At 44.1% G+C, this 15,326-nt stretch overlaps 1 protein-coding gene across 1 annotated transcript; it reads left to right on the top strand.

The window, feature by feature from the left end:
- The first annotated feature begins 10,963 nt into the window (after positions 1–10,963).
- Positions 10,964–13,273, top strand: LOC119291644 (cation/calcium exchanger 4-like). The gene has a single exon (XM_037570437.1). It carries the CDS (start codon positions 11,138–11,140, stop codon positions 13,046–13,048), a length of 1,911 nt encoding a protein of 636 aa, XP_037426334.1. The 5' UTR covers positions 10,964–11,137; the 3' UTR covers positions 13,049–13,273.
- The last annotated feature ends 2,053 nt before the right edge of the window (positions 13,274–15,326 follow it).

The following is a 15,326-nucleotide window of genomic DNA, read 5'->3' as shown; positions in this document are numbered from 1 at the left end:
TTTCGTCTAGAATATCCCGCCACAAACCTTTTTCATTTTCCATTTTCCAAAACCATTTAGCAAGAAGTGCAATATTCATAATTTCCAGGTTCAATATCCCTAAACCACCCATGTCTTTAGGAAGACAACAGTCTTTCCAGTTCACTAAGTGATATTTCTTGACATTCTCATCTTCTTGCCACACCAATCTGGATATGAAGAAATCTGCTTTCTTTATGATCCCTTTAGGCACAGCATAGAAGGACATCATGAACAAAGGTATGTTAGTCAGGCAAGCTTGCACCAAGGTAATTCTCCCAGCAATGGAGCCCAGCAGCTTCCCCTGCCAACATCCACACCTTTTTTTCAATTTTGTCAGTCACACACCCCCAGTGTGTGTTCCTGATTCTGTTCGCAGATACAGGCATCCCCAGGTATTTCATGGGCAAGCCCCCCATCTTACATGTTAGGATTTCTTGATAAGTCGATTGCTTCTCTCTAGCCTTGCCAAACAGCAGCAATTCACTTTTATGAAAATTAATTTTGAGCCCAGACATTTGTTCAAAAGCCCCTAGTATGAGTTTAAGATTTTTCACACTCTCTACCTCATCTTTGATCAAGAATATAGTATGATCAGCATATTGTAACATATTAATTCCTTTTCCCCCATTTTTGTTTAACACCCCCTTAACCAAATCATGCTTTAAGGCATTATTCATTATAAAGGCTAGGGCATCAGCAGCTATGTCAAACAGTAAAGGTGACATAGCATCCCCTTGCCTCAATCCTTTAAAAGTTTTAAAATATGGGCCAATTTCATCATTCACTTTAATTCCAACATGTCCTCCTCTCATCGTTTCCATCACCCAGTCACACCATTTATCAGGGAATCCTTTCATTTTCAACATTTGGATCACAAAGGGCCATTTAATTTTGTCATATGCCTTCTCAAAATCCACTTCAAAAATTAAGGCATCTTCTTTATTCTTATGAAAGGAGTTCAGGGCCTCATGCAAAATCACAACCCCCTCCATAATGTATCTGCCTTTAATAAAGGCAGTTTGGGTTCTGGAGACCACAGGGGCCACACATTTAGCCAACCTATTCATCAGAATTTTAGTAATGATTTTAAAGCTAACATTCAGCAAGCAAATAGGCCTAAACTTCTGAATTTGTTTAGCATCACTAGTTTTGGGGATTAAAGTGATTATGCCATAATTGAGTCTGGCAATATTAATTTCCCCTTTTGCAAACCCATCTACTAGGTTTTTCAGATCCCACTTAACCACTTCCCAAAAATCTTGGTAAAAATCAGCAGGGAATCCATCAGGGCCAAGGCTTTTGTTTATTTTCATCCCAAACACCACCTGATGGATTTCATCCAGGGAGAAAGGTGTCAAAAGTTTCTCTCTCTCTTGTGCAATAATTTTGTCCATCTCTATCTCTCTCAACGAAATATTAGATTCTTCAGGATGTCCAAATAATTCTTTATAAAATTTGGTGATATACTCCATTAACCTCTCATCCCCCTCTATAATTCCTTCTTCCTGTTCCAGGGAAACAATTTTGTTTTTTCTCCTCTTCCCATTCACCTTAGCATGATAATATCTAGTATTTTTGTCTCCATCCTTGATCTCTGAATCTTTATATCTTTGCAGCCATTTCATCTCCTCTTGTAACATCACTCTCTTCAGTTAAGTTCTAAGCTCTTTCTGTTCATTTCTATCCACTGCACTTAAACCCATGATCTCAGCTCTCTTATCTAAATCATCAAGCTCCTTTATTATCTCCATTTTTATTTTCCTGTACCAAGCATCTATATTTTTATTCCATCCTTTAGCTTTTTTCCTAAGTCTTCTCAACCTTGATTGCCATCTATCCAAAATGTCCCCAAAGTACCTTTCATTCCAGGTGTTATATACCAGCTCTCTAAAACCATCTCTCAGAGGCCAAGCATTTTCATATCTAAAAACATATTTATGATTATGGGTCTCCCCTGTATCCAGGAACAAAGGAGTATGATCAGAAATTTCTCTAGCAAAGGCTTGCAATATGGTTAGTGGGTACTTTTCCTCCCAAGCTGGGCACATCAACACTCTGTCTAATTTCTCAAAGGTAGGGTCCTCATGATTATTAGCCCAGGTGTATTTCCAAAGGTAGTTCCCTTAGCCCTGCTTGTTCAATGATATCATTAAACATAAAGGACCATTGTTCATTAAGCATAGGTTTATTTTTCTCCTTCCCATTCCTAATAATGTTAAAATCCCCCCCCCCCCAACCAAGCAAGGCAAAGGATTATCATGATATAATCTTGCCAACTCAGCAAGGAAATTGGCTTTTCCTTCCTTCTGTGCATCACCATAAACTGTGACCAAATTCCAGTGCATTTTGATATTCTTATCAAATACTAACATTCTCAAGAAATATTGTCCTTTTTCAATAGTTTCAACACTAAACACATCTTTGTTAACCCCCACCAGGATCCCCCCTGACATGCCTCTGGGTGGGTTCCAACTCCATTGAAAATTTCTTCCTCCACACAAATTGTGAAGCTCATTCTTTGTGAAGTCTTGCTTTATGGTCTCAGAGAGTCCAATAAAGTCTAGCTTCTGATCCATCACCATTTCTCTAATGTATCTTTTTTTATGATCCTGACCAATACCCCTTACATTTCAAACCCCCCCCCCCTCATTTTTATTAACAGACTCTTCTATATCTAATGCAAAAATAAAAAAGAAACCCTCAACTATAATCTCTTTTCTTTTTTCCTTCTTCGAAGGACCCCAATCCCAACTGATTGCTTCACACAGTCAAGTGTTGGTGAGCTTTTCTTACCACTTTTCCTCCCTGAGAACACCCCTCTCAGTTTTTTGATCTGTTGTTCCTCAATATCCACATCAGAGTGTTCATAGTCTGAACATAGTTCCTCCAGGGTTATGTCTCCAGTATTAATATATGCCGGGACATCTTTTTTAATGTCTCCTTTCTCCTTACACTCTTCTCCTCCTTTAGCACTCTCTTCCCTTTTAATATTCTGAAAGTATAGCTCTCTTCTAGCTATTTCCATCTTGTTAATTAATTCTATGTTTTTATCAATCATCTCTATTGAGCAACCCAAATCAATCCCAACCAGAGAACTAATATGTAATAAAGAAACATCAGCAATAACTAGATCAGGGTTCTTACCATAATTGTCCCTCTCCTAAGCTCTGCTTTTAGCCATATCTTCAATTTTCTTGTCCTCCTTCCCCTTGTTCCTAAGACTTCTCTTGATCTCAACATCTTTTTCTTCCCCTTCTTTGTCCAGGACCCCACTCCCATGTATTTCAGCCATTTTCTCCCCCAAAGTCCCAATAGATTCTTGGCTAGCATTATAGTCAGTGGGCTCATTATATTTCCCTGAATCAGTATCTTCTTTTTTCTGCTGAGTCTCTTTCTCATAATCTTCAAGGTCCATGTTTGCTAATTCCATTTCATATTCCTCCCTATTAGCAGCCTCTTGTGCCAACTTCTGGATATCTTCTAGTTGTTTTTTACTAGTCTCCTGCAGCTCTGTCTGAATCCTCTCTAATTCTCTAATTCTGTTTTTATTTTTTGCCCACAATGCATTATTCCTGACTTTGTCTTCCTCCAAAGCTTTTATTTTACTGAGCATGATTTCACTTTCTTTTTGCCATTTTCTTCTCTCTAAAGTTCTCTCACTTTGCCATTGTATCATGTTTTCTTCCATCTGAGATTTCATCCTTTCAATTCTTCCATCAACCTCTTCACTCTGTTTCAGGGATAAACATCCCAGAGAAACCCCCTTGTGCTCATTGTCTTCCAATTTGGTCATCTTCCCGTTGTCAATCTCTTCCTCTCCCTCTTCTGAGATATTATTGCTGTCATTTTTCCTCTTCTCTTCCTTGTACCAGCCAATTTCCACCCCCTTTTCAGCTTCCACCCAAATTCTGAACATAAGGAGATCAGGTGAAGTGATCTCAACTTGAGCTGGTATTTTATCCACATCCCTGATTCCACACTTTGCTCTAATTTTCTCCTTATTTATAGTGTCCATATCAATCTCTAAGACAGGCCCAACTGCAGCGACAACTTCACAAACACCTAAAAAGTGCCTAAAACAATCTGGTACTTTGGTCAGCTTGACCCAAAAGGTATGCATCTTCCCAACAGCCTGATGGTCAAGAGACCAGGGTTGAACCTTGATCACCACCCCTGTTCCCAACAAGTTAAAGTCATTAAACTTGGCCAACTCCACCAACTTTGCCTTATTGGGAAATCTCATCAGGTATCCATTCTTTCCAAATTCCCTCACTCTTCATTGCCATCCCCAGTCAAACATTTCTCCTAAAGCTTTCACAAGCTCAGTCTCATTGATATTCCCTTCTCTTATGATCACCACCCCCAAGGGATTGGTGTGCTCTGCAATCAGGACATCCTTATAACTCTGCACCAGAAGAATTCCCAATCCTTTGGCTGCATATCCTACATACTTTGGAACTGGTTTAACTTATTTCAACAAGTTGCACTCCCCTGTAATATGACTCTCTCTGCCACAGATCAAGCAATGCCCCACCCTGCAGTCCTTAGTGGTGTGTCTATGATCTTTACACTTACCACAAACCTGTTTGCTAAACCTATCAAAGTTTTTCTTGTTTTCCTCATAACCTTGCTGCCAACTACTTCTACCCCCTGCTTCTTCATTCCCAGTCCAGATCCATGTTCAGCCACCTTGTCAACCCTTTGTTGTCCAACAGCTCCTCCCTCCTCTTTCCTTTGACTCTCTTTCCCAAGCAAATTTCCAATTTGATTTCCAACCAGGCCCTCCATCTGGTTCTTCTCACTGCTTTTCATCCCTTGCACCAGCTGAGAAAGCAGCGAAGTCAAGAGCAATTGCTGCTACTGCTGATCTGGCTGAGATATCTGATTTTTGCTCCTATCTTTTTCCAACACAGCACCTTCTGCATCATCACAGGCCATCCTTGCGATCTCTCCCCTTCATCCCTCTTCCCTGTCTTAGCTTGCCACACCAAATTCTCTGTGTTCCTCTCAGATCTAGGGTCTTCATCCTCTGAATCTCTGCCCATTCCATTCGCAGGACCAAAACGGCCACCCCCTCTTCCAAAAGCCGCAGATCCCCCTGGAAAGGCATGCCTCCCTCCATTCCATCTTTCTCCCTTCTCAGTATTGTTGAATCTCCCTCCTGTATGTCCATTCCCTCCCCCTCTGTTGAATCTATGAGCTCCAAACCCTCTACTAAAATTTCCTGACATAGTTTCTTCTTGTGGCGGCGAGGGGAGGAGAGGAGGAAACCCTAAAGAATGGGGTTGTTTCCTAACCTTCTCCACTCCCTCCTTTATATCCCCCACGTCTCTGCCCCTATGTTGGGTTAGGCCGAGCTCCAACTCACTAGGCCTCCACCACCGCAGGCCCACATCCACATCCGTGTTTAAATCCCTCCCAACCGAGCCCCCCAAAATAATCAGGGTTCTCACTTTATCTTCAGTATCAAATTCCTCACATGTTCCCCCTTTTGCATCTAAATATTTTGCAATTGGGGTACTTTGCATCTCAATTTCTCCAAAATCCACATCCTTCTCCCCAAATAAAGGGGTTATGGGATGGACATTGTTCTTCCCCATATGTTTTTGAACAATTCTAGAATCTACACAAATCCCATGAGTCATATTGCTCAACCTTCCATCTTTATTTTCACCCCCAAATCCCCTGTGTTCTGAGCTAGTAACAGCATGAGAAATCATCCAAAACCCTTATCCTTTTGAGATTTCGGCCCTCTCCTAATTTTGTTGCCAGGCCTAAATCTCCCAAGTAAACTACCACTATTAGCATCATCTACCTCAATCGAAGTAGTAGATAACAAGTATTTTGCAGCTATCAACATACCTGGATCAGAGATGAGGGCCTCCTTCTCCCCTCCTCCTCGGAGCCCTCACCGGCCAGCATCCAGAAGCGGTTGCCAGCCGGCGAGTACCCTACTGGTGGCGGGAGAGAGCGAGGAGGCGAGGCGAACGCCTCTGGAACCGCGGGGAACGGCGAGGGAGTGAGGTTGGGGTCGGAGGCACCCTGGCCCTCCGCCGCGACGGCATCGCCGCTTCCTCCTCCATCTCCTCGGGCTTCGCGTCCTCCTCGATCTCGAATGACAGCCACCTGGATCCAGGGGCAGGAATCCCCATCACCACCTCCTGCGGCGGCGCCTGCTGCACCGGCGGCGGCGCCCTCGGCTGGATCAGGCGGTAGCGGAGGGAGCAGAACACCTTCCACTTCTCCCTCTGCTCCGGGACCAGCGACTCTGCCTCGAGCATCGCCCACAGGAGCACCCCCATCGTCGGCTGGCGGTCGTAGTTGGGGAAGCACCTGAGGATCACCTCTTCGCGCAGCTTGTCCCTCACCATCTCCGACGCGTCGTTGGGCGACTTCGCCGTCAGAAACCATAGGTCGATCTCCTTCAACCGCCCCATCAGGATCTCGTCGCCGTCCGACCGCACCCACATCTGTTGTTCCCTCGTCGTCATCAAACCCTAGCAGTCGCAGCGGCGCAGGACGGTGGTTTCCACAGGCGAGATTTGTGTGGTGCGGGGGAGGAGAGAGCCGAGGCGCGGTCTAATATCCTCACGCCCGCCCCCTCGCTCGCCATTACTCACCTCAAATTCCACTCCCACCTCGCCCCACCGGTCAGCCGCCGCAATATCTGCGACGTGGCACGGGAACACCATCTCCTGGCCCACCTGCCACGCCGCATCATCCGTCCCACTGCATGCATCCACCACCACCCCCTCGTCATCGGGGAGCTCCACCCGCCGCCCTCGCCGGCGAACGTGGCCGTGGTGGGGCACCGGCACCGCCGCCCAAAAGTCCGGCACAAACACACAAGGGAGACGTGTCATTTTTCACCCGCACATTGATGTTGCTCCAAATCGCCATATCTGATCAAGGAAATTAAGAACCACATGTTAAAACGGGAGTTTAAACCAATTAAGATAGCTAGGTCTCAGAATAAGGTTTCACATTGTCCTGCTAATTGCGCTCGCACGGCTCATACCACCGCTTGTTGGTTGCAGGGAGCCCCCTTTCATCCATGATCTTGTTTTAGCAGATTGTAACCATGTTGCTATGCAATAAAACTCCATGATCATCCCCAAACAAACATGTTCACCACCACGGCACAACAGGGCAATCAAGGTCCTTGCTGAGGCAGTTGCCGTTGTGCACCTACAATAAAGCATTATCAAATGTAAACTCAACTCGGTGTTAATCTTCTAACACAAGTATAATTTGTTCAAACTGATACGTTTTTCATGCCAGTGATTTGATTCACAAGTTGATGCAAATATTATTTTTTCCAGTGGTTTGATTCACAGGTTGAAACATGATTAGTTGGCTTCTTAAGTTTCATGTCTTTGGAGCAAAACTTGAGATGATTAAATCTGTTTTCTCTATACTTTCAACTATTTGTATGATGGATCTAAAATCTTAAGGAGGACGGATAGTGCTCAATTTTATTTGCACTTAACAAATACTTTGCTGGACAAAAGTCTCAACAACTTATACAGCAAAGTAAACCTCCCATGGGTGAAACTCACTCAAGAAAATTACTATAGCACATGACATAAATTCTCTGACATACGTCACCTGCCTTTACAGTGGCTGACATGTGGGTCCAGGAACAAGCTGGCCCATAATTTCCATGTCACAGAAGAGAAAATTGATCTAATGTCTAGTAACTGTCATTCTGTAGATAAAAGTTTGCCATGTTAAATAAAGATTTGCCATGGTACAATAGAGAAAGTTTTCACACGTGTCCAGAAAATGACATGGTACAACGGAAGAAGAAAAATGCCATGCTACACTAGAATATGCCACATGTTTTTTGATAACTTCCATGCTACGGGGAGAGGTTCACATGCTCTGGACTTTGCGGATAGTGGTATCATTCAATCCAAGGGTGGATGGAGCTAACAGTCGTGTTCATCTCTAGAAGGCTCAAACGAGCGAATGATACGCCCACATGAATTGCCACATGTCACCATGTTGATATTCGTATGTGGGATCGGACGCACCACAGAGTGTTTGCTCAAAAAACCCTTCTCAGAGCATGTTCGCTCTATAACATTTTTGAACAACTCGCCTTTTTTCACACGAGCAAGCGATCAGTTTTGTGTTTTACTCCCTATATGTCCTAAGTCAAACCACTTTAAGCTTGAGCAAGTCTATCAGTAAATATATCAACATTGACAACACAAAATTAGTTCAATTAGATTCCTTATTAAAAAAAAAGAATGATGTCGTAGATCCTATTAATTTTTTCTATAGACTTGATCGAACTTATAGAAGTTTTCCTGAAGATAAATATGGAACTTCGAATAATTTGAAAGGAGAGAATACTCGGAAAGCTCAAAAACGAAGATAGGGTGATTCACGCCCTATTTCCGAGAGTAAACACCATCTCATCGTGCATGTGCATTTGTGGCGTAAACATGGAACTATATTTAGAAATAAGTAGGTCTATTTGTATAAACTTTACATTAGAAAACTCTCCTTCCCATTTATTTTTCAAAACTGTTTTGGACAAATCGGAAATTGGTTTTTCTTTTAGTATTAGCTGAAAGTGGTTAACCGCAAAATAGAAAGAAAGTGGCTGCATGCATCGTCCAGATGCAGAGGCCGGGGTCTTCCTCCTTTTCTAAAAAAAAACATAAAACTGGTAAAAAAAAACAACAACTCCAGAAGTAGGGAGTGACCATGGGGACCTCCTAATTAGCGCTTTAGGGCCAGTTAGGGGATGTGGCGCTCGCGTGATTCGCTTGCCTTGCTCGCCTCACTGGCCCACTAACAATTGACAACGAGGAGTTGAATGCTGATGTGGCATTGACCATTGACTTCCAGACCACATGAATTAGAAAAAAACATGAGTTAAGAAAACCAATTTATTTAGCAAAAAAGGCAAAGTTTGTGAATTAAAAAATATTCACTGATTTTAAAAAAGTTCACAAACTTAAAAAAAGTTCATGAATTTAAAAGGAATCATTGATTTGAATTTTTTTTAATAAGTATGAAAATTTCATTGATTTATAAAAAGTTCAAGAGTTAAAATAAAATTCACTGATTTCTAAAAAGATCATCATTTTGTAAAAAAGGTTCACCGATTTTGAAAAAAGATTCATCAATTTGAAAAGAAAAAATGACAAATTTTAAAAAATTTCCTACATAAAACCCAAACAAAAAACCATAAGAAATTCAAGGAAAAGAATTTGAAAATAGAAATCATAAAAGAACAAATGGAAAAAGAAAAGGAATATAGAAAAGAAAAAAACGGCCTAAAAACAGATAGGAAAAAATTATCCATGAAAAAACACGGGAAGACTTATTTTTTCAGGAAAAAATACGGAAGACTAAGACTGTTTACAATGCTAGACTAGCCAGCCCATTTCGGTCGGCAGTGTGCGCCGCGTACCGAATATACAAGATCGAACTTGCCGCGACACAACTTGTGGTTGGATAAGGACAGTGGTATCCCCAACCCATCAGGGTTCAAGTCCAGGTGCTTGCATTTATACTGGATTTATTTCTGTTTTTGGCGATGCGTGTTCAGTGAGAGAAGATGTTTCCGTCGACTACGAGACGCCTACGATGACATCGTAAAATCTTAAGATGATATGTTGCCTTGCTCTCTCGAAGGTGCTCATAAAGATGGGGCATTTCATAGGATTGAGTGTATATGTATATATATGAGTATTTGCGTGTGTACTGTGTTTTAAAAAGAAAAGATCAAACATGTCATCGCCTCGATCGCACGCTAAATGGGACATGCCCATAAGCACGTACAATATGCACGGAAGCAAGTATGCTGGCTCTTTTTTTCCCTTCATTTTTTTTTGTTTTTTAAAACATTCAAAGAATAGATTGGAAACATTTTAGAAGAATGTTGGTGCAATGTAAGAGATCTTTCTTGAAACTGGAAAATTTACATACCATTCAAAAATATATTTGTATCCTTTCAAAAATTTGCACACATTTAAAAAAATGTTCATATGTTTACAAAATGTTCATTAAAGTATGAAAAAACTTGCAACTTTGAAAATAATGCATTACATATAAAAAATGTTTGCACCATTTGAAAGTTTTTTCATAACCCTTAAAAATATTCCAACATATAAAATGTCCAGGAAAATGTAAAAATTAGTTCACGTATTTTTTGGAAAATGTTCATGACATGTAAAAAGAAATTTTCATACACTAAATATGGCGGATTACAAAAGATCATCAATTCGAAAAATAAAAAATGAAAAAAATAAATGAAAATGAAAACCAGTAAAGAAAAAGACCGAACTAAATCTTCCCAAAATTGGTGGAAGGTTTTCAAAGAGAGTACGAAAATTTCTCGGGTACAACCACTGTACTGAGACAGCCCACCGCGAGGGATGTCATAGTCCAAAGCTCCATACATCGTGAATCGTATTCGCCCCTCATTCGACGCTTTGCACACAGTTGGTGAGAGAGTGATCTAACCGGGCCGCCCCGTTAAGGTGTTCCACCGATCCTGGTTTTGGGAACCTTCTAGGAGGTTTCTCACCCGGTTCAGGTGCCTTTTTTGTTTTTCCTTTTTTTTCTTTCGAGATAGTATGAAATGATTGTAAGGGCTCTGTGATTGAGTAATGCAAGTTTTTCTCCTAGAGAAAACAATTTGCCTTTTTTATTTTTTAAAAAGTTAGAAATTCATAATTGTTTGGAATTTCCAAAAAAGTTTTTTCTAGAGAAATCTCCATAAGAGTTCGTTTTTTTCCAAAAAATTTAGTTTTTGTTTTGAGACAAACCAAAAAGTTTTTTTTTCAAAAATGTTAGTGTTTCTAAAAGCCGAGGCGGCTCTGTCAGGAAACGGCTAGCCCAACGAGATCGAGGCCTAATCCATTCCGGCCCACTTAACAACGACCGTTCCGCTTGCTTCGTGGCGCGGCATGCGACCGGGGCAACACGCCGTCTCCTTCCCCACATCGTCGTGAATCCCCAATTCCCAAATCACGCGCTCCGACGACCAAACCCTAACCTCGGATCCCCGGAAGCACGCCCAATTCCCCAACCCTCCCCTCAGATTCGGCATGCCAGCCCCCCGAAACTCCAGCCCGTGACCTCGCCGGAGACGATGGCCTCGCGGCCTCTGCATCCCCGCCGGATTCGGCCCATCGCCGCGGCCTCCCTGGTGCTCTTCCTCCTCTTCCTCTACACCCGCTCGGGTGGGGACTCTCCGCGGCTCCCGGGCTCCGATTCGCGCCCGCTCCACCGCAGGTTCCTCTCCGGTGCCGATCCCGCCAGCCCCGCCGCGTCCAGAGGCGGGAACCTTTCGGAGGTCACCGGGGTGAACGGCGAGCAGCTGGAGAACCCCTCCACCGCGTGCGCCGGCATATCGCGCCACGAGGGTTTCGGGTCCCAGTGCGAGTTCCTCCGGGCTCACCCGCAGTGCAGCTCCGGCGGATTCGTCGACTATCTGGACTTCTTCTACTGCAGGTGCGAGAGATTCAGGCTGCTTGGATATGCCGTGCTTGCAGTGTGCCTAGCGGCGCTGTTCTACATGCTCGGTAACACGGCTGCGGACTACTTCTGCTGCAGCCTCGAGAAGATGTCGGCGCTCCTGCGGCTCCCACCGACTGTGGCCGGTGTCACGCTGCTCCCCTTTGGTAATGGTGCTCCTGATGTGTTTGCCAGTATTGCAGCGTTTATGGGGTCTGGCGCCGGGGATGTGGGGCTGAACAGCGTGCTGGGCGGAGCGGTGTTTGTTACTTGTGTTGTTGTTGGGGCAGTGTCGTTGACCGTTGCAGAGAAGAATGTGCAGATTGATTGGAGGTGCTTTGTGAGGGATGTTGGATTCTTCCTGATCACCTTGGTGGCACTGTCGATTATGTTGATTGTCGGGAAGGTGACCGTTTGGGGAGCTATGCTGTTTGTGTCGATTTATGTGGTTTATGCATTTGTGGTTGCTGCAAATGAGTTATTAAGGAAGCACGCACGGATGCTGAAGTTTGATGTAGTCACACCATTGCTTCCTGTGAGGGGAAGTATCTTCTCACACGGACTAGAGGAGGATGATTCTGTGTACAGTTCACTTCTTGAGGAGGACACAAGTGATGAGGCGGCCCAGGTAAACACATCATTGCCGCAGTGGATGTGGGCTTCTCATGTGGCTATCTACTCAAATCAGGGGAGAGATGGTTCACCTGACAGGCCTTTGTGGGGTTGGAATGAAGAAGGCAGAGTGGATACCTCCACGCTTAACTACTCCAAACTGTTTCTGTTTTTGGAGCTACCCTTGACAATACCAAGAAAGTTGACGATTCCAATAGTTGAGGAAGACCGCTGGTCACAAGAATATGCTGTTGCTAGTGCTGGCTTGGCACCTCTACTCTTAGCATTTCTGTGGAACAGCCAGGATGGAGTATCCACGGGTGCCAGCGTAGCAGCATATGTGATAGCTGGTGTTTTTGGGATTGCGATTGCTGGTCTTGCTTTTACATTCACCAGTCCCGACCGCCCTCCAAGGAGATACTTACTCCCATGGGTGTTTGGAGGGTTTGTGATGAGCATCGTTTGGTTCTACATCATTGCCAATGAGCTGGTTGCACTGTTGGTTGCATTTGGAGTGATACTTGGAATTAATCCGTCAATCCTTGGGTTAACGGTGTTAGCATGGGGCAATTCGATGGGCGACTTGATGTCAAATGTGGCCTTGGCAATGAATGGAGGAGACGGTGTGCAGATTGCTATGTCTGGCTGTTATGCTGGGCCTATGTTCAATACACTTGCCGGCTTAGGAATATCGATGCTGCTTGGAGCTTGGTCGACAGCACCCAACTCTTATGTTCTTCCGCAGGACCGCTCTCTTATTTACACGATGAGCTTCCTGGTTGCTGGATTGATCTGGGCACTTGTTACGCTGCCACGGAGTGGCATGCAGCCTAACAAGACGCTTGGGGTTGGCCTCATTGCTCTCTACTCAGTTTTCCTTTTCATTAGAGTAAGCAGTGCTATGGGGATATTGCCACTCCCGGGCTTGAATTAGTTGTTTGTGTCTATTGTACATGACTGTCCTGTATACAGATGAAATGGAGTTGTACATTGTTCCTCTGTTCTGTTGTTATGCCTCAAATTTGGTTGTATGCCTGTCAGGCTTTCAGAGACAATAAAGCCAGAGCATGCCTGCAACTGGTCTACTTATTTGTAAGCTTAATCACCTTTCATGCTGATAGCAATAATCTAAACTTCTGCTGTGTCAACTTATCTATAAGGTACAAAAAAAGGTACTCCATTTCTGTGCAGCAGCGTTATCTTTTGGTTTACTTGCTGTAGAGCTGGTGCTTCTGTCTGATATGTTTTGTAGGCTATGTGACAAAAAATTTAGCAGTTTGGCACTCTCACTTGTTGCTTGTAGTCATGCTTAGCTTGTTATCTAGTACTCCCTTCGTTCCAAAATAATTGAAGTTCTAGAATTTTCCAAGTCAAAATTAAGTTTGACAGTGTATAGAAAAATCTGCAATGATCTATGATACTCCAAACACATTGACACAGCAGAATCAAATATATGTAGGTATGTTTCATAATGAATCTAATGAAGTAAATTTGATTTTGTAGATGTTGATATATTCTTATATAGGCCTGGTCAAACTTAATGAAGTTTGACTTAGGATAATCCTAAAACTTCAATCATTTTGGAAAATGTTGGCTATTTCGCATGCAAAGGCCTCCATAAGATGCTCACTGTGGGGTTGAGACGCAGTGAGGATAATGGTTGGTCACTGGAGCAGTTGGCACACTCGCGTGTTTTATGAGTAGCGGTATGCAGTCATGCTAGGACCAGAGTAGCGGCATTCAGTGCCGAATCCAAACGGCCGTTTTTGTCCGTCTTTTCATTTGTTTGGGTTAAACAACGAAGTGGTGTCCGGCCGCTTCTGGGTTAGAGTATCTCCAGCCGCGCCCCCAGAACGGCCTCCCCAGGCGATTTTTTCGCGCCGACGCCGAAAAACCGGCCCAGTCGAACCCCTAAAGGCCCATTTTTCGCCGGCTCGGACCGAAATTGGCGCCGGCGGACCCAGGCTGAACCCGGCGCGTTTGGGGCGCCGGCCGAAACGTTTTTGGCGCGAAAACTGGCGGCCCCTCCTTGGCAGCGACTCGGCTCTTCTCGCCGCTTCGTCGTCCTCATTGCCTCGGTTCCCTTGGAGGAGATAGCCACCCGCAGGCGTGGGCGCGAGGACGAGCACGGCGTGGTGATCCTCGACAGCGACGACGACGAGGACGCCCCCGGATCGTCCAACCCACCGCGCCAACCTGGGGAGGGGTGCAGCAGGGACGGTGATCGCGGAGACGGCGGCGACAACGATGACGACGACGACGACAGCAGCGACTACATGCAGCTCTACAGGCGCCTCGACATGTAGAGCTCAAGGGCGCGCGGGCGGCGAGGAGCGACGAGGGCGAGGGCGGGCCTAGTAGTGTTTTTTTCTTTTCTGTAAAATATTTTAAATATGTATGAACTCGCCGAAATTTGGTTGAATTTAACCGTATTTTAAACGAACTCGCCGAACGTTTTCTTTAAAAAAATTAGACGCGCCTGAGGACGGCCCTGGGGCCGGCGACTGGGAACCAACTCACCCCAGGCCAGTTTTTTGCACCGGCTCGCCCCCAGGCGGCGATTTTAGGCGCCTCCTGGGGGCCAACGGCCGGAGATGCTCTTAGCGTTGGCATTGCGTCCAACCATCGGTCGATTCATTTGGTCTGCCTGTCCGGTTGGCGACAAAATATGCACAAATTTTTCATGCATGCATCTAACTAAAAGAACATTGCACATAACTCTAATACAACCAAATAAATCACATAGTACCACTAAATAGAAATCGCATAGTTTACAATCAAATTTAAATTGCCACAAATACAATAAAAGAAAAAGAATCAATACATCTATTGGTTGCGAAGGCGAGTCCACACATGCTCAACCAAATTATTTTGGAGTTGAATGTGAGTTGCCCAATCACGTATTTCTGTATGTAATTGGATGAACTGTGCAAATGTTGTCGGTCTATAGTCAGACACAACATTTTCACGCTAAAATTGAAACCCTTGATCGAAGATGTTGTCATTAAGCTCATGCTCCTCGATCATGTTGTGCATGATCACACAAGCAATCATTACCTCCCACATCTTGGTGCTCCATGTTGTAGCAGGGTGTCGAACAATAGGCCATCGAGATTGAAGCATACAAAAAGCATACTCCACATCCTTCCTAGCTCTCTCTTGTGCTTGGCCAAATCTAGCCCTATTCTCTCCTACCGGATTGTAGATTGTCT

The sequence above is a fragment of the Triticum dicoccoides genome, chromosome 4B (genome assembly GCF_002162155.2).
Source record: "Triticum dicoccoides isolate Atlit2015 ecotype Zavitan chromosome 4B, WEW_v2.0, whole genome shotgun sequence".
NCBI classification, from domain to species: domain Eukaryota; kingdom Viridiplantae; phylum Streptophyta; class Magnoliopsida; order Poales; family Poaceae; genus Triticum; species Triticum dicoccoides.
This window is presented reverse-complemented; position numbering and strand designations above follow the sequence as displayed.

What these genes read in the sequence shown, in the direction of transcription:
- LOC119291644 (XM_037570437.1), top strand. Translation starts at nt 11,138, where the DNA reads ATGGCCTCGCGGCCTCTGCATCCCCGCCGGATTCGGCCCATCGCCGCG.